The 15838-nt window shown below is 37.2% G+C and overlaps 1 protein-coding gene across 3 annotated transcripts in view; it reads left to right on the top strand.

Annotated features, from left to right (window-relative positions):
* DISC1 (DISC1 scaffold protein) overlaps positions 1–15838 on the top strand; it is a 190947-nt gene that overhangs the window by 98423 nt on the left and 76686 nt on the right. For all 3 annotated transcript variants that reach the window (XR_014317286.1, XM_082757809.1, XM_082757808.1), the window contains exon 9: positions 131–319. Coding sequence is in view for 2 of the 3 variants with exons in the window: in XM_082757809.1 (XP_082613935.1) it covers positions 131–319 (189 nt within the window). In the remaining variant the exon portion in view is untranslated. The remainder of the gene's footprint in view (positions 1–130; positions 320–15838) is intronic.

Here is a 15838-nt window from a genome sequence, read left to right as displayed (position 1 = left end):
TTTTTTGTTTGCTGTTGGAAAAGAGTAGTTGCTTCATTTCCCTTGTTTGCTGTGTAACCTACTGATGTTGCAAGTGTCTCCTTCATTGTCTCTTTCCTCCCTCTTCCCCCTGCCCCCACAAAACATGCAGGAAGTAATTTCGGTACTGCTAAGGATCTGACAGAAGAAATAAGATCATTAACATCTGAGAAGGAGGGGCTGGAAGGACTTCTAAATGAGCTGCAGGTTTTAAGTGCCAGAAACATCCGAAAATTAGAGAGAATTAAAGACGATTACAACAGACTGAAACAAGAACTTGAACAAGGAGAGACTGCCTTTGGTAAGTAGTTCACCGGCTGTTACTGCTTTTGCTCAGTCACAGGCATCTGGAAGTCTACTGGCTTTGACAAACCATTGTGCATTTAAAAAACAAACAAACAAACAAAACAACAATAAGAAACAAACAAAAAACCTAACCAATTTTCTGAGGGAAGCTTGTCGAGGACCTAGATAGCAATATGCTGAATAATCTGTCAGCTATTTTCACTAGAGAGGAGGCACATGGGGTGGGGAGGAGGGATATCCTAGCAATATACTGCTTTATGAGATCTATCTTAGCCCAGTTCTCAAAACCTTTCTTTTCTAAATCCATCATTGTAATAGTGATGATGATACTATGCATGAACTCGGGTACAGAAAAAGCACATGTAGTCTTACATGTCAACAGTGGCTGTTGGTTGTGACAATAACAACCTATTTAGTAAAGCTTTGGTGATAGCTGTGAATGAATGAGGTACAATGTGTGCATGGTTCTGAACGCAAGAGTTCTTTTCTTAAATTTGTGCTTGAATGGGGGTTAAAAAGTTTCCCAAATGCAGCTCACATACAAGCATAAGCAGTGTACTGGGTTCACACTGTCATGGTGGAACTGGGGGTGTTCTCCCCAGTTACTGGGGAAGCTACTGACAAATTAACAAAAGAGTCAGTCCTAGACTTGGTTTATCCTGTTGTCTTCTGTACCCTCTCCTGAAGTTAGATAAGATGGTCATGCTTCTGGATTAAATGGAAAGGCTGAATAACATTTATTTGATTACAAATATACAGTTACTATAGTTACATCTAAATAGCTAAAGATAAATATGAGAGCTACTCTAAAGCTCTCGGGGTTTGAAATGTCATTCCTTTTTCAGGATCTTATGGGTAGGTTGATTGAGAAGTGGACAGTGCCCCTGTTTTCAAAGTCCATGATGTCTCTTCACAGGCAAGTGGATAGGCAGAGCTATCTTAGAAGCAAAAAGTTTTCAGGCAACTGAACGTGTCTAAGGCAGTATTTTTAAAATGCATAGAAGAATAAACACACACACAACTAGACTAGAACTTGCTTTGTTAGAAGTAAAATGGCTAAAAATTAAAAAATCGGTTCTTCCAAGTAGTGCGCAATTACCTAAGCCATGTGATGCAAACTCAGGAGAACCACGTCAGTCAATAATACTTCCTCATAGCTTGAATTTGCAAGTGAGTTGAAGAGGTTTCTGACCTTCCAATCTGTCCGTTTAGTTGCTCTTTTGTTTCTAGGACAATTAAACTTCCTATAATGCATATGCACATCTCATTTGTATTTTTCTTCAGTAGTATTTCAAACAAAACCTGTGCAAGACTATTGCTGAAGTAACAGAATTGTTAGCAGTTCAGAGACTGTTTTTAACTTTGCATTTCTGTAGCTGTAATGAGGTGTCTTCTTGGTCTGACCTTTACTGTCCTACAATTTGTGAAAATAAATTGCAAAACACTAGATGTTTATTACTCAGATTTTATTTTTTTTTTAATTTATTGTGATTCTGTAGGCATAAGCAGAAATTTATTCCTACATTAAAATAAAACTCTAGCAAGCGCATGCTGGTAAATTCCCTTTTTCTCTTCCCTGTCCCCCTTCTATGTAATCTACACTGTTTTCTCCTCTAAGGTATGGAAACTCCTTTAGGTTTGAGAATGGTAGCATGAGATTGATACCACCACATTTAACTGGATAACAGCATTCTGATAGAGTCTAGAAAATAGTAAACAGATTGATGCCCTCTTTAAGATGCAACCTTTATGAAATAAAATTAATGAAACTCATGTTGCTGCTGAGAAGAGCAGTTTTGCCCATGCTGTAGATAAAATTGGCACAACTGCTTGGTACCACTGCTTGGTACAGACTATTCGTACTTGGTCTGACTTTTCCATCTATAGCTATGAGCCAGGCAGAAAAATCCTTTCTCTAACCATCAGTACTAGCTGAGGACATTACTGCCCTCTGTCTTCTTCTTTTTTAATTAGCTTTCTGTCCAGAGTTTGTAAGGGAGCATGTGAGTCCTCTTCATAATTCCCTGGAGGCAAAATTATCCATGTTAACTTTATATAGCAAAAATGATATGGAGTAGTCCGGCTGATCTGTTCCTGTTGCTCAGTAGGGACATACCTGTGATCCCTCCTTGCATGGGTTTGTGCTACGCTTTGACCCAGCTCAACTCTTTATGAAATAGCTGTCTGTCCATAAACTAAGCATAGGGTACTGAAAGTACTGCAGGGAAAGTAAGGTCACAGGATCACAGAGTGGTTGAGGTTGGAAGGGACTTTGGAAGGTCAGCTGGTCCAACCCCACTGCTCAAGCAGGGCCACCTTCACCCAAGTTAATGAGGACCATGTCTTAGTCCCTTAGTCGTCGTCTTATTTGAAGGCTTGTGCTAATTTAAATAAGCTAATTGGTTTAAATGTCTTTCAATGCAGAAAGGAGATGCTTCATTTTTCTCCTGGAAATGAAGTTAAATTGACTGGAGCTGCTGTCACCTCTCATTCTTGCTTTTTTATTGTTTCCAGGCAATAATCTTCTACATACCCTGCATCATGATCTCTCCCTCTTTTCTTTTATAGTGCCTTAAAAACCTTCTGCACAGGTATTCCTATGCGGAGCTATTCCTATGTTTTCAGGCCCTTGAACTGTTATCATTTGTCCCTGTCAACTTAAAAACTTTTTTTTTTTTTTTGAAATGTTTATTTTACTGAAGACAATACCACTTTGTCTGGGAAATACTGAACAACAACAACAAAAGAAATGCTGAAAAAGAAATGTTGTGTGTATGTTTGTCTTTCTCTTGTGTATAAATTGGTCACCTGTTTTTTACTTCATTAGTAATTGTTGATTTCTCACAGTAATGCAGATATAAGGAAACAGACGTCAAGGGAAGAGACTTAATCACACAATAATCAGAGCTGGAATTTTAAATAGGACACATCATTAGCATGTTAATGAATTTTCTCACTTTGTGCCAGCTGCCCAAGTATAAAAGATATTGCAGATGCAGTGCAAAAATCAGGCTTGGCTTACTGTGCTGAGAGCTGTCAGTGCTCCCTATAAAGGAGATTTGACAAAAATCCTTTCATATTTTTAGAGATGCTCAAAAATGTTTTTCCCGCTGGATAATAGAAGCATTAAAAAGTAACATATTGATTAGTATTTTAAGATGAATAGTACTGATTTGTCCTTTATATAGTAACTTTCTTCTGAGGGCATTAAAACATTTCTATAAAAGGGATCAACTATTATTGCCATTTTACAGATAGGAAAGCCAGAGACACAGAGGTTGTGCCATTTTACCTGAAATGGTGGTGAAACCAAGTTTCCCGATTGATGCTCTGGTGAGCTGAATTAATCACGTCAAATAAACAGATTAAAAATTACATGTTTAAAATGTAAAATATTCAATAATATAATATTTAATAATAAAATATTTAAAATTACATAGCTTTGTGTGAGGCTTACATTTTTCTTGACTGCAGGAATTCCTGTACCTTAAGGCATAATGGTTCTGGGGAAATCACTGAAGGTTTTGCGTTTTGTTGTTGACCGGATCTGCCTCATCAAGTCAAAAGGTTTTGTTATGGCAAGGAAGATAATTGCTTTGCAGTCCAAAACAACCCAAACCCTGTTCCAGACAAGTGAAACTTAATTACTTGCCTGGCTGCCAAACTGCTAGATTGCACTTAAAAATCCTGGCTTGTGCTGATTGGCATTTGTAACCTAGGGCTGGAAATGAAACCTACCCTGTTGTCTCAATTTCCTCATTACTGGTACCGAAGGGCAGGTTTTCCTACCTCATTTTCTGAATTCCTTTTCTGACTGCACTTAGCCATTTTCTGTCACCATTACACTTTTTGGGAAAGCATCTTCTGGTAAATAATGTATGTATTGCGCAAAACTGTATTTCACGATCTAATTGCTAGGTTATGCTTGCCAAGTCGCCTTAAGTAGAATTTCTATACTGAATTAATTTCTAGAGAAAATATAAAGGCTATCATGCGCATCAAAATAGCTTTTCAACCTCCCCCTCCTTTTTTAACCATTGTTTAGAAGGTGATATTTCAGTCTTTACTGCTGAACTCTCACTGAGAGTTTTATTGTCTTAGAAATTTCTTGTGTAAGACCTGAAGCTCTTCTCAGCCTGCTTGTGGGCTGACTGATGTTTTCTGAAAATGAGCTTATTAAATAATCAATCGGCTGTAGTTGAAGGGTTTCTAGGAAGCTGGAATTGTCTTTTGCACTCAGTTTTTCTTACTTATGCTCATTGCACATACTCTGAACACTTGCACAGAGTATCTCCTAGCTTTTGTCCTAAAATGGAAGAGAGACCATCCAGGTCCATTTTTGGTATGCTTTTTAAAAAAAAAATGCAGGTTTGTCCTTACTACTTAAGGATTAAATATGGTATTCAGAATGTACTTTGAAGAATAACAGAAATTCTCTTAGTCACTTTATAGCAATTATTCAAATAGCTGCATATTTGGTCATTATACAGGATGTAGTTAATTAGTCTGAAACTTAATACCATGTGGACAGCAGAAACTACTAGTCGTGTTGCTTAAAGTTATATTGGCTTTTCTTCCTGAGTTATTTATGAAAAGCAGGTTCTGTGCTTCAGATACAAATGTATGGGATGTGATTTACCAAACTGTTAAAGACTGTTTACTGCAAACCATTTTTATTCTTTTTTAAATACACATTTTTATTCTGACAGATTCAGCATTAAAGTCTGAGAAGCATGGATGATGTACTTCCCACTAGGAAACTTTTTTTTTTTTCCAGGTTAAATATTTGCTTTCAGTAATAATTATTACACAGAAGCTTCCATTTTTTTCTTCCTAAATGATTCTAATGCTTTTTGAAAATGTCTAAAGAATATTAAGACTGGTATGAAACCATTTTTAATGATTTCAAAAAATATCAATTCAATGCGTCTATATCATGACAAAAATCATACCACATTTTGCTTTACTGATTTTTCAGGTGGTGTTTTTAATTTTTTTTTCTTTACAGTATTTTTTTTTTCCTGCACCAAATAGGCTTTCCACAGTTTATTCTGCATCTGAATGATTATCTGATTCTAAACTGAAAAGATGAACCTTTTGATTGCTTCTGTTTAAATAAATCCTTAAAGGAAAACCGCATAGCATGTAACAGATGGGCTACCTTGAGAAAGTAGCTGTTCTGAGTCTCATTGTGTGTCCACTTCTAATTTGTGCAAGGTCATTATCTTCCACGTGTCATAACTGTATGAGATGCCTGTCGTCATTCGTGTGAGTGGTGGAATGGAATGGCTTGTCAGATTTAGCCAGCGTTCACTTTAGCTTTTGCAGAAAGTATAAAACCCTTGGTGGCGCAGGAAGTGGTATTGGCAGTGCAGTTGGTAGCATCCTTTATTCTGAGCTGACATTCATCTGATGCTCCAAAGTAGTAGGCAGCAGCCTTCTGTTAGGCAGCACATAAAGACCAGGTCCACCTAAGAAAAGGAAAACAAAAATAAAAAACAACCCAAACAACTAAAAACCAAGACAACAACAACAACAGAACACACACAGTTAAACACACACACAAATGGAGGAAAGAGAAAAACAAAAACAAAACAAGAAGCCCAACCTTGCACGGCTCCTTTTGTGTTGTCCTTACCAAATACAGCACGAGTAATTGCATTCTGCTCAGTGGTATTCTCTTTGCTGTTTCATTTGAAAAATTGGTATTGCTACATTTGCTCGGACTTGTACTGTTATGCATATCGTGTGCTTGTCTGCATGTCATTGATTGTGAGTGTGGTTCTCATTTTCTTGTGTCATTTTTAAAGCACTTGGAATTTTCCAGGTTAAATATAGCCATATACTACCTTTGGACTTAAAATTTTACGATAGACCCTAAGTTATCAAGTTTTGAGGATCAAATTTAGACTGATGTTTTTCACCCATGTCATCCTTCCACAGAATCTATATAAAATAAGTGATTTTGTTTTCTACTAATATCTCTGTTAAATAATATTTAAATAGTTGAGCTTTCTTTGTGTGTGTTAAGGAGCTACGTTTTTGGCAAATATTAACTGTAGAATTTAGTAGCAGATAAAGACCTGCATTCTGCCGAGCATTTCCTATAACCAAAATGTAAAATGTTTTTATTCTAGAAATGAAGTTTTGTCAGGATTGAGAAGGTTGGAAACTAGTCTGTTTTTTTTTTTTTTTTTTTTTTTTTTCATATTTGTTCGCCATATGTCTTGAGTCACTTGTAATTGTGTTGCTCATAATTGTGACTATGAAGTTAATCTTGTCTGATGGCATTCACTTAAATATGTAAAATATTTTATGATTTTCAATATATAGGTTTGGTTTATATAATTGCAATGAAGGTTTTTGATTTTTTAATGTCTCTTCTACATAATTAAATGCAAATACCTGTATTGCAAAAAATACAACATGTCTGTTCATGCAACCTGAACTGACAGTGTAGCTTGATTCAAAGCCTACTGATATCTATAGGGGTCTTTTGATCAGGCCTTTTCTTTGTTGATGCTCAAAGGTTGAACTTCTCCTCTGTTTCTTTCTTCTGAGATCTGACAGTGTGAACTTTACTGAAAAGTTTTATATACTCCTGTTATGCCCTCTATTTGTAGACAGCAGGATGACTTGATTGCACAACAGAAAGATAACTGAAGTAACCCAGTATTGGTTCTGTGGTCACAGAGGTATTATGGACCAGGTTTAAGAAACTGAACTTGGTCTGAAGTTTTAAGCTGGCTCTCTTCATTGGCAACGATGATCTTGTGTTTAACTAGGTTAAGCAGTAAAGATAACAAGGTTCCAAGTTGCAGTGCTACAGAGATACAGAGTGGTTCTGCTGGAATCGTGGAAGTATAATCTGATGCTGAAAAGTGCTACTGAACAGCCTCCTGTATTAGGAGTTAGGCATCCAAACTTGGTAGGTAACTTTCAACCCTGTCACAAAAAAGCAAAAAGTTTTGATAGCCTTCTTAACATCTGAAATGCTGATGGCAGCTGTGTGCTCACTGCATTAAACTTCTGGGGGGTGTGTTATATTAAATTATTCTTGATTTGCCATCTCTGTTCTAGGTTTCTGCATTACTCCACTTTTTAGTTTAGTTCTGCTTCAGCTGACTGAGTTGCAGCAAGATGAATTTGAAGCAACACAGATGAGAGAATTTGGAGTCATTTTGGAAGTATATGCCACCAGTACTAACCACACTTCATTAGATTCCAGTTCTGCAACGACATCTTCTGAAGTATTGGGCTCATATTGAAACCTGGCAACATTTTATTTATTTATTTATTTTTATGAATAAAGCTCTTTTCAGAATCAATGAGGTGCTAGGATGCCAGAATACCAGGATTAAGAAATAAACAAAAAATAGCGTCTTCTGCTTATTGGACAGATAGAACAGGTTTTCATATGCTATTCTAACTACTTTATCATGAAAATAGCACTGGTGATGACCAAAAACCACTCTTTAAGGTTTTTGCTACTTCTTCCAGAGTTTGGGCTGATAGTATTTTGCACACTACTGTATGTTGTCTAATTCCACTGTGTACCTGTGGTATACGGCTGCTATTTCTAGATGCTTTGAGAAAATTCCACTTTTAGAGTCTGTCGGGAGCTGCTGAGCAGCGTTCAGAAAGGTGGAGCAGGCCTGAGGATGCTGCTATGCGCAGAAGAGGGCCAAGACAACTGCCAGCACTTGTAGTTACAATTACCAGGTAGGACAGAATTACCCTTCAAAGAAAGGTAAATATTACTATCCCTGCCTCACATATGAGGAAACTGAGACACCCAGGTGCTTGGTTTGGTGGTTTCTGTTGAGTTGGCTGTTTTGCATAGATATCTACAGATACAGTTTTGGCAGTGTTTTTGAGTTACAGTGTACAAATCTAATTCCATGCCAACATTAATGTGTGCAATTTGTGCCTAAATCTAAAGATTTATAACTGATGGTATTCGCCTCAGTAACTACATGGAAAGTTGGATAATTTTCTTATATCTGAAAATTTCTTTGCTTTGTTACTGACTGATAATACTCAGATACAGAACCTAGGAGTATGAACTTCTAGTCAAAAGAAACCCTTGGGTTGGCATTCCATTAAAATTGAATTCAGGGTGTCACTCTTATGAAATACTCCTTTTTTTTCCCAGTTTCTGCTCCCATTCATTGTCACATTCAGAGTAGCTAATTTTTTCTGCTTCGTTCTTTCTTATTACTATGGTTTTACAGTTTTCTTTGACGTGTTTGCAAATACAGTGGTGAAGGTAAAAGCTAAATGAAAGTTTCTGTAATTGTGATATTCTGAAATGTTATAATCCTTGACTGACTTCTCACTTAATACCTACATACTTAAAAAGAATGAGATGACTGTCTGCTGCTAGTGTGTTAATTGAATCATACAGGTTTCCAAGGTCCATAGATCCACCCATAGGTACCAAAAATATAACCAAATCTAGAGTGATGGAAAGTATTTACTGAAAAGCAAGGGAGGTATGATTTTGATTGTGAAAACGGAATAAAACACTGAAATTGTAATCCTCTCTAGAACAGCTGGTTTTGTCCCCAACATTATTTTAATGTTGCCTGTATTATACTAAAGAATGCTATACAATAGAAAAGCCTTTTCACTTCATACCTTTTACCAAGATAAAAGAGTGGAAATAAAGAGGTTTTAAATGGAGGAAAAAAAAAAAAAAAAAAAAAGAGAGAGAAAGAGAGAGAGAGAGACTGTTTGTTCTCAGTATTATTCCACTGAGGAAATGTGTTTACATTTCTTGCCTTTTTTTTTCTTGTGCTCTTCCATTAAATCCTAACTGATCACTCCGAGGTAATGTAAACCCTGTTACTCAAAGCAGAGTTAAGTGTCCTGTGTCTCCTATTCAGGAATTGAAAATTTTCATCCAAGAATTTCCTTCCTCCCTCTTTTCTTGGACATATAAACTGGAGTAGAAGGCAGACAAACAAGGAGCTGCTAATGCCTGGGGCCAGGAGATGGAACTCTCCATCCATCAATTTGATATCTGTTCTCACTGGTGCAGGAACAGAGGGTTTGCTCCTGTTTCAGTTGTTTTCTGCCATGGTTTCCATGTATAGGGAGTGGAGGTGATGGCTGCTGCTTTTACAGTTAATTATGTTGTGAAGTCTGTGATCCATGGGCTCAAAGCTTAAGCACAGGAGGCTGTAGTAGCAGATTGTTTGCGGTGTAAGACCAGGGGTTTTGCCACCTATAGTTGCAGAGGACCTGTGGTCCACGTGCAGCAAGTGCTAGAGTGCTTAGCATTATTTCTCATTACCTCCCAGATTTCAAATGGTCAGCTGAGAATGCAGAAACCAGTTAATTCTTCAGGTAAGAAGTGCATCGAACTGAAGTTTCAAGAGTTTACTCTCTGTTTTTCCCTTGTATTCAAACCTTGCTTAATTTTTTTATACAAAAATATTGTAGTAGATGGCTTCATTTAAAGTTTTAATTATATTCTAACTGAAAAGACAATTCAGTCATCATATTTGCAGAAGGTATGTTTGGTTTGATGTGCATGCTGAAGGCTTGGGTAAAGATAAACAGACAGTGTTTGCCAGGCTGCATAAGATTAAACAGTTCATTACCTGTTGGAATTATCAGCTGGAAGACACATTGTATAATTTGGACTACAACCTTTATACACTTTTGGCTGGATTATGTCTCTTATCTAGTGAGCTGCACTGAAATATAATTAACAACGAGAGCTGGAAACGACAGACTGAAACTATGTGTTTTTTTGTGCAGATAATCCTATATCTAGATTGGAAGTACTAGCCACATTTTCTCTGATATATTTTTTTTCCAGTTTCTGTATTTTAAAACATGGTATGGGAAAAGGTTATCTGTGTTCCATGCCAGAAAAAAAAGCAAATAAGCAACAGCCATTTCTCTTGTAGACTTGACATTAAGAACCTTTGAAAAATGTTAAGTCCCGTAGAAAACAACAGGAATTGCAGATTTCTTGTATTCGTGATATTCAAAGATTGATTTGAAAGAGAATTTCAAAAATACACAGAGGCAGAAATTCTGATGCATTGATATCAGTTATAGGTTTGTCTGCAGTTTCAGCAGAGCTGAGGGTTTCACCTCTGGCGTTCTGCTGTATTGAACTACAGTATCTATGATGGCAGCTGCTTGGATGCAGGTTCTGTTGCCTTGCTGGAGGTGCTGGCTGCATAAAAAAAGAGCAGAACTTGATCAGAAATCAAGTCAGTTGGAAGGCCTTTCCTGTTAAAGAAGAAACAGCTTTTATTTTGTAGTTTTTAAGATAAAAGCTAGTTACTTGATTTTAGTTCAGTGAACTTATAGCCCTTTGATTCCTGCAATGAGTTATTTATTTAGGACATTGTTTCTCTGTAGTTGGGAAGAAATCATTTTCTTTTCAAGTCAGAGCATTCAGAATGTGGCATTTCCAAACAAAATCACCTGTAGCATTATTCTTGGTTTTGCAGTAGAAGAATGACCTGAATGAAATGTATTGCTCTCGTTTTCATGTTTCCAGTATACAACCTTAAGGTTATATAGATGTTCTCATTAATTCTCAAGTAGTTATCAAAATAAAAACGTGCCTATATCAGCAGAAAAATGTTAAACCCCTGGTATGAAGTTGGTTCTTTCTGTTCAGTACCTATGAAAAAAGCTAGCATCATTTATTAGGTCAGGATGTGATCAGCTGCATCTTTTGATAGGAAAGATGCCCTTTAAATAAGTCATCAACATGGACCAAAATCCAAAATTTAGCACTTTGGATGGAATTGTAATGCTGTAGGTGAAAATAGTTGTTACCCTAGCTCTACTTTTGCCATGTGTTTTCTGTTTACGTTCTACATAATGAAAATCTTGGGAAAACTTAAAAATAAGCTTTAAGTACTTGGCTTACACCAAGCCCAAAGTCTTTTACCAACCCCAAACCACGTGGATTGCATGTCAGTGTCATAGCCTGAAGATGCTGCGTGTTCAAATTGGCCAGCAGTTGAAAAGCTTTGTATACAACCTGATGAAATATAGGTTGCAGTAAAGTCTATGTATCTAAATATTATTTTTTTTTTTTTGCCAATGAAGCTGGTTAACACTGGCTTCAAATATGATATGCCTTTACTTTCCCATCCCAGGTAGCCTGAAACTGTATCATACCTTTATTAAAGTTCAGGCAGTGAAAAACATTCTCTGCTGACTTGAGTAGTCCTTATTTGAATGAACTGTGTGTTTGCAGTGACCACTGAATTAGTTTGGACAGCAGTTGGAAATGATTATGAACATCTGAGATTGTCATTTGCAGTAGTCTTTTTCACTTTTGTTAAAGAAAATAAATCTGCATTGTGAGTAGTTGTTTCCCTAATGTTGACAAAAGATAGAACTAGTGATTTTTTTTTTTTTTTTGCCTGTTTCATATCTTTCTGAATGTCACAGATGGCTCTCTGTGATGGAATGAAGTCAATAGTTACGAAAATTGAGTAGAATTTGTAGAGGAGTCACGGGAGATTAAAGGTTTGGGAGACAAGCCTAGTTAGGGTAAGCTCAAGGTACATAGCGTGTCTGCTCAGTTTAACAAGCAGAAGGCTGAGATCGCTTGATGGCAGTCTGGAACTGCCTACTCAGAGACCAAAACTTGATAGTGGGGAGATTTTGATGGTGGTAGGCAAATGTATAAGTGATCACTTCTTATGGCCAGCAATCGGAGCTGACAACTTCAATTTCAAAATGAATCCTTTATCTTTTAACAGAAAGAACAATTAACTTTTGTCAGAGTTCATCAAAGATTGTTGTAAATTCCCAGAAATAGTGCATATTTTATACTTCCAACTGGAGTTAATTCAGAGTAATCTCAAAGCCCGTATTTTGTGCATGGCCAGCATGGGTGAATGCAATAGGCTGCAATACACTTGCATGCTGGAATGGTTCTACGATCAATATAATGATAAATAGAGAAGCTATTCCTATTCTGATATTTTTTCTAGATGAATAATGTCCAATGCAGAATGTTATTAACATTTTCTGTTATTATTATAGTTCAATGTGTTCTGCAGTAACTCCTGGTTCTCTTCCTTCCCCCTGTTTCTCTTTCATTTTTTATTTACTAGCTCCTGATACTTTTTTTTTTGGTCTTTGCATGGTTTATTTGCTTGTCCAGCTTATGCTATATGAAATTGTTTTTGTACAATTCAATAATTCATTGAAGTTCTGTTCATCTGAGCTCCTAATCACACAGAACACAATTTCACACCTTTTCCAGGGCAATGCACAATTCACCAAGATCACAGTCTCCGTCTCTCTCTACCTGATTTATTTATTCTTGAAAGAAGCTGCCACGTCCAAGTCTTCTCTGACTTGTTTAATTCCTCAAAGGCGCAGTGTGTAGGTGTTATCTCATTCTTATGCTGCTTGCATTTTGCCTCTCATGGTGACCCCTGCTGAGGGTACTTATGCAGCATATGAGTGGATTGGTTAGGGAAGTGGAGACTGCGGGGAAACAGAGAACACTGTAAAAGTGCATAGCATTTTACAAGCTGTCTGCTTGACCTTGAAAACCAGTATTTGCTGGTCTAAGTGGAACACGCAGTCACCGTTCTGCAGGATAAAGTACCAGTGCACCAAGATCTTTTCCTGTGTTAGAATACTTTGTCACATCTCTAAAACGCTGAAACGCAGCTGAGAACCATTAGGGTACATTTATTAGTTAGTTCTGCTTCTATAGCATCGCCTTAAGTAGGATACAAGGCATCCTTTTATGCCTTTCAAAGGAATATAAAAAAGTAAGAAACCATCGTTTAAAACTCTCTTAGGTTTTGGGAGTTGTTTTAAAAGTTCTGAACCCCCAGTCCACCATCTTCAGCATTCCAGTGTTTATTTTATAACCTCTTTCTAGCGTTAACCTTCCTGTGAAGGGTGTATTGTAATATCTTTGATAAATGCCATGCATCTTTGCAGCAGAAAAAAGAATTCAGCTGCCCAAATCTGTTAACATTTTTTTCTTCTTTTTCTTCTTAATTGTTCTTTCTATCTTATTTATATGCTCACTTTCATTGTGATCCTTCATCTTTTCTAAGTCCAGTTAACACGTATTCTTCCTTCATTTATTTTTTATCTTTCCTCTTCTCTATTCACACCATTTGGATTTTCTGTAATCTTTGTATCTTGAGTGCGCAAATTAATTAATTATGCTGTTCTCTCATTTCTGAGAGTTCTTCTTCTGATGCAAATGGTTCCTAAAGTAAGCTGCACAGACAGACTTCTGTTGTTGACTTCATTTTCTGTTAATTACTTTTAACTATATTTGTCCCCAGTTTAACGGAGCATTCCATATCTGCTGCTTAACATTATTTATTTTTAGTAAAGACGACAAGCTGATTTCTTGTTGCAATCCACATGTAGCAAACTTGAGTTACAGAAAAATCCTTCATTCTATTTGCATGATTTGTGAACTTGCTAATTAGGTGACTGCACTAAAAATGACCAGTACTTGATGATGAGTATTTTTCCAGCCTACAAGTTCACTGGAGGGTAATAAGCTAAATCAGCAGATATTTCTACTTCTTTCTCCTTTGTACACATCTTCTTTTTATCCCAATAAATTTCTTTAGGTTGTATTTTACTATTTGTGGAGTCCCCAGCAGGGACTAACCTACAGTATATCACTCACCCCCCTCAGCAGCAATGTATCTGAAATTGTCACGGCAGTAGGAGACCCGTCTCTCTTTCAGTGGTAGGCAAGTTGAGTAGTGTTTTATGCTGCCAGCTCTTCTTCCTGTCCCAGAATAGATGGATGCTGTGGTGAAGTGCCTTCTCTTAAAATATTGGTCTCCACTGCTTATAAGGTGGTCTGCTCTTGTGAATGAGAACTGGTCTAGAGACAACACTCTGCACAGCTCTCAGGTAAACATAACATTGTTGGACAGTTTCCTTATTAACCTTTTTTTTTTTTTTTTTTTTTTTTTTTTTTTTTTTTTTTTTTAACCTTGCCTATTAAGCGTAAGTGTATTGCTTAAAATGTTCGTGGCTGGGTAACCCTGGCGTAGCTGTATCATCACACATCAGAAACATCTTTCCTCCAGCAGTGTTTTCCAAGTTCCCATCTGTTCTTTCAGTTGCATGTTAGGAGAAGGACCATGTTGAGCTGTGATGAAGTACTAAGCTCTTCAGGCAGCGTGTGATGATTCCGCAGAGGAGTAGTTCTGCTACGTTAAGCATCAGGGAGCCCAAGCTGACTTGGCTTTGGGACTATTCTTTCTTTCTCTGTCTTTATTTCCTCTGCGGTGTTTTGCTACTGAACAGTAAAACTGGTGATAAACTTGTATACCCAAGATGTTTCTGGAAATTATATTAGCTGTAAAGTTTAAAAAGGCAGAGACATTTCTGGAAACAGCCTACCTAAGATGATTGTTTAATGAAGGATTCTGCTTGCGTACATAGAGGTTCTTCGGGGAACAGTTTGAGTCAGAGTATTGTGAGCTTTTTATGTTAAAAAGTAGGTAAAAAATATGATAATGGAAGTGTTGTTGTCCAAGAATAACTGTATAAGAAATTGGGAAGTTATTTGACTCTAACAGTAAAAGGCCACTAGCACAAGGCAAAACTCATTTAGCTTTTGTTCCCTGTTCATATTGTAGATTATTGCTTTCTTCACACAACACACGTTATTTTCATTATTTTGTGAAACTGTGCAAATGACAGCAAACTCTTTAACTCTTCCTATGTTTGGCAACCTTCTCACCTCCCCAAATGACAGCCTGTAGGTTTAAGTAAGGCATTATTTAAAATATCTCAAAGTCTACTATCGTTTATCTTATTAGATTGAAATACGTTCTAGCTACCCCCTTTGCTGTGAGTTATTGCTTCAACACTAATGGGACAATCTGATTTACTGTGAGCAGTTACAACAGAAGAGTAGGTATGTGGGCCATAAATTGGTTGGAAAACAGGTGAGGTTTGCTGGTAGAGAGAAAGTACCATTGAATTAAACTGTTGTAGCATGCATTAGAGCCTGTGTCATCAGCTATGGAGGCTTAAGTATCACAAGAAGCCTTATGCCAGTTCTTGCTCTGCCACTTGCCTTGTGCCTGCCTGCCTGTTGGATATTTTAGGTTGATCTCAGCTTCCCAAGGCAGTGGCCTTCGTTATCAGAGAGCACTGGTGAGGCACGGCCCTGCCCTGGCAGGGTGTGATACAGACTCAGTTCAGTGTAACTGCAGGAAAGCAGACCCGTAAAGGAGGAAAGAGAAGTGGCTCTTCCTCCCTTGTCCTGAGAGGGCAGTTGTGATTTGTCTACTGCAAATAATTTATTTTTCATTTTGTTTAATGAAACGGAAAATTGAGAGAGAAAAGTAATGCTTCAGCGGAAGAATTTAATGGATGGTGGGGAGAAGAGGGGGATTCCTACCAAAACCAAGGATAAATTTGAAGACACTGTTGTAGATTGGAGGAAGCTCATGGTTAAGTAATGCATGAAATATTTCTTTCAGCCAAAATCAAATCTTACATCTCTTCCTCCTGC

This window comes from Aythya marila (genome assembly GCF_965140915.1).
Source record: "Aythya marila genome assembly, chromosome: 3".
Classification (NCBI taxonomy): domain Eukaryota; kingdom Metazoa; phylum Chordata; class Aves; order Anseriformes; family Anatidae; genus Aythya; species Aythya marila.
This window is presented reverse-complemented; position numbering and strand designations above follow the sequence as displayed.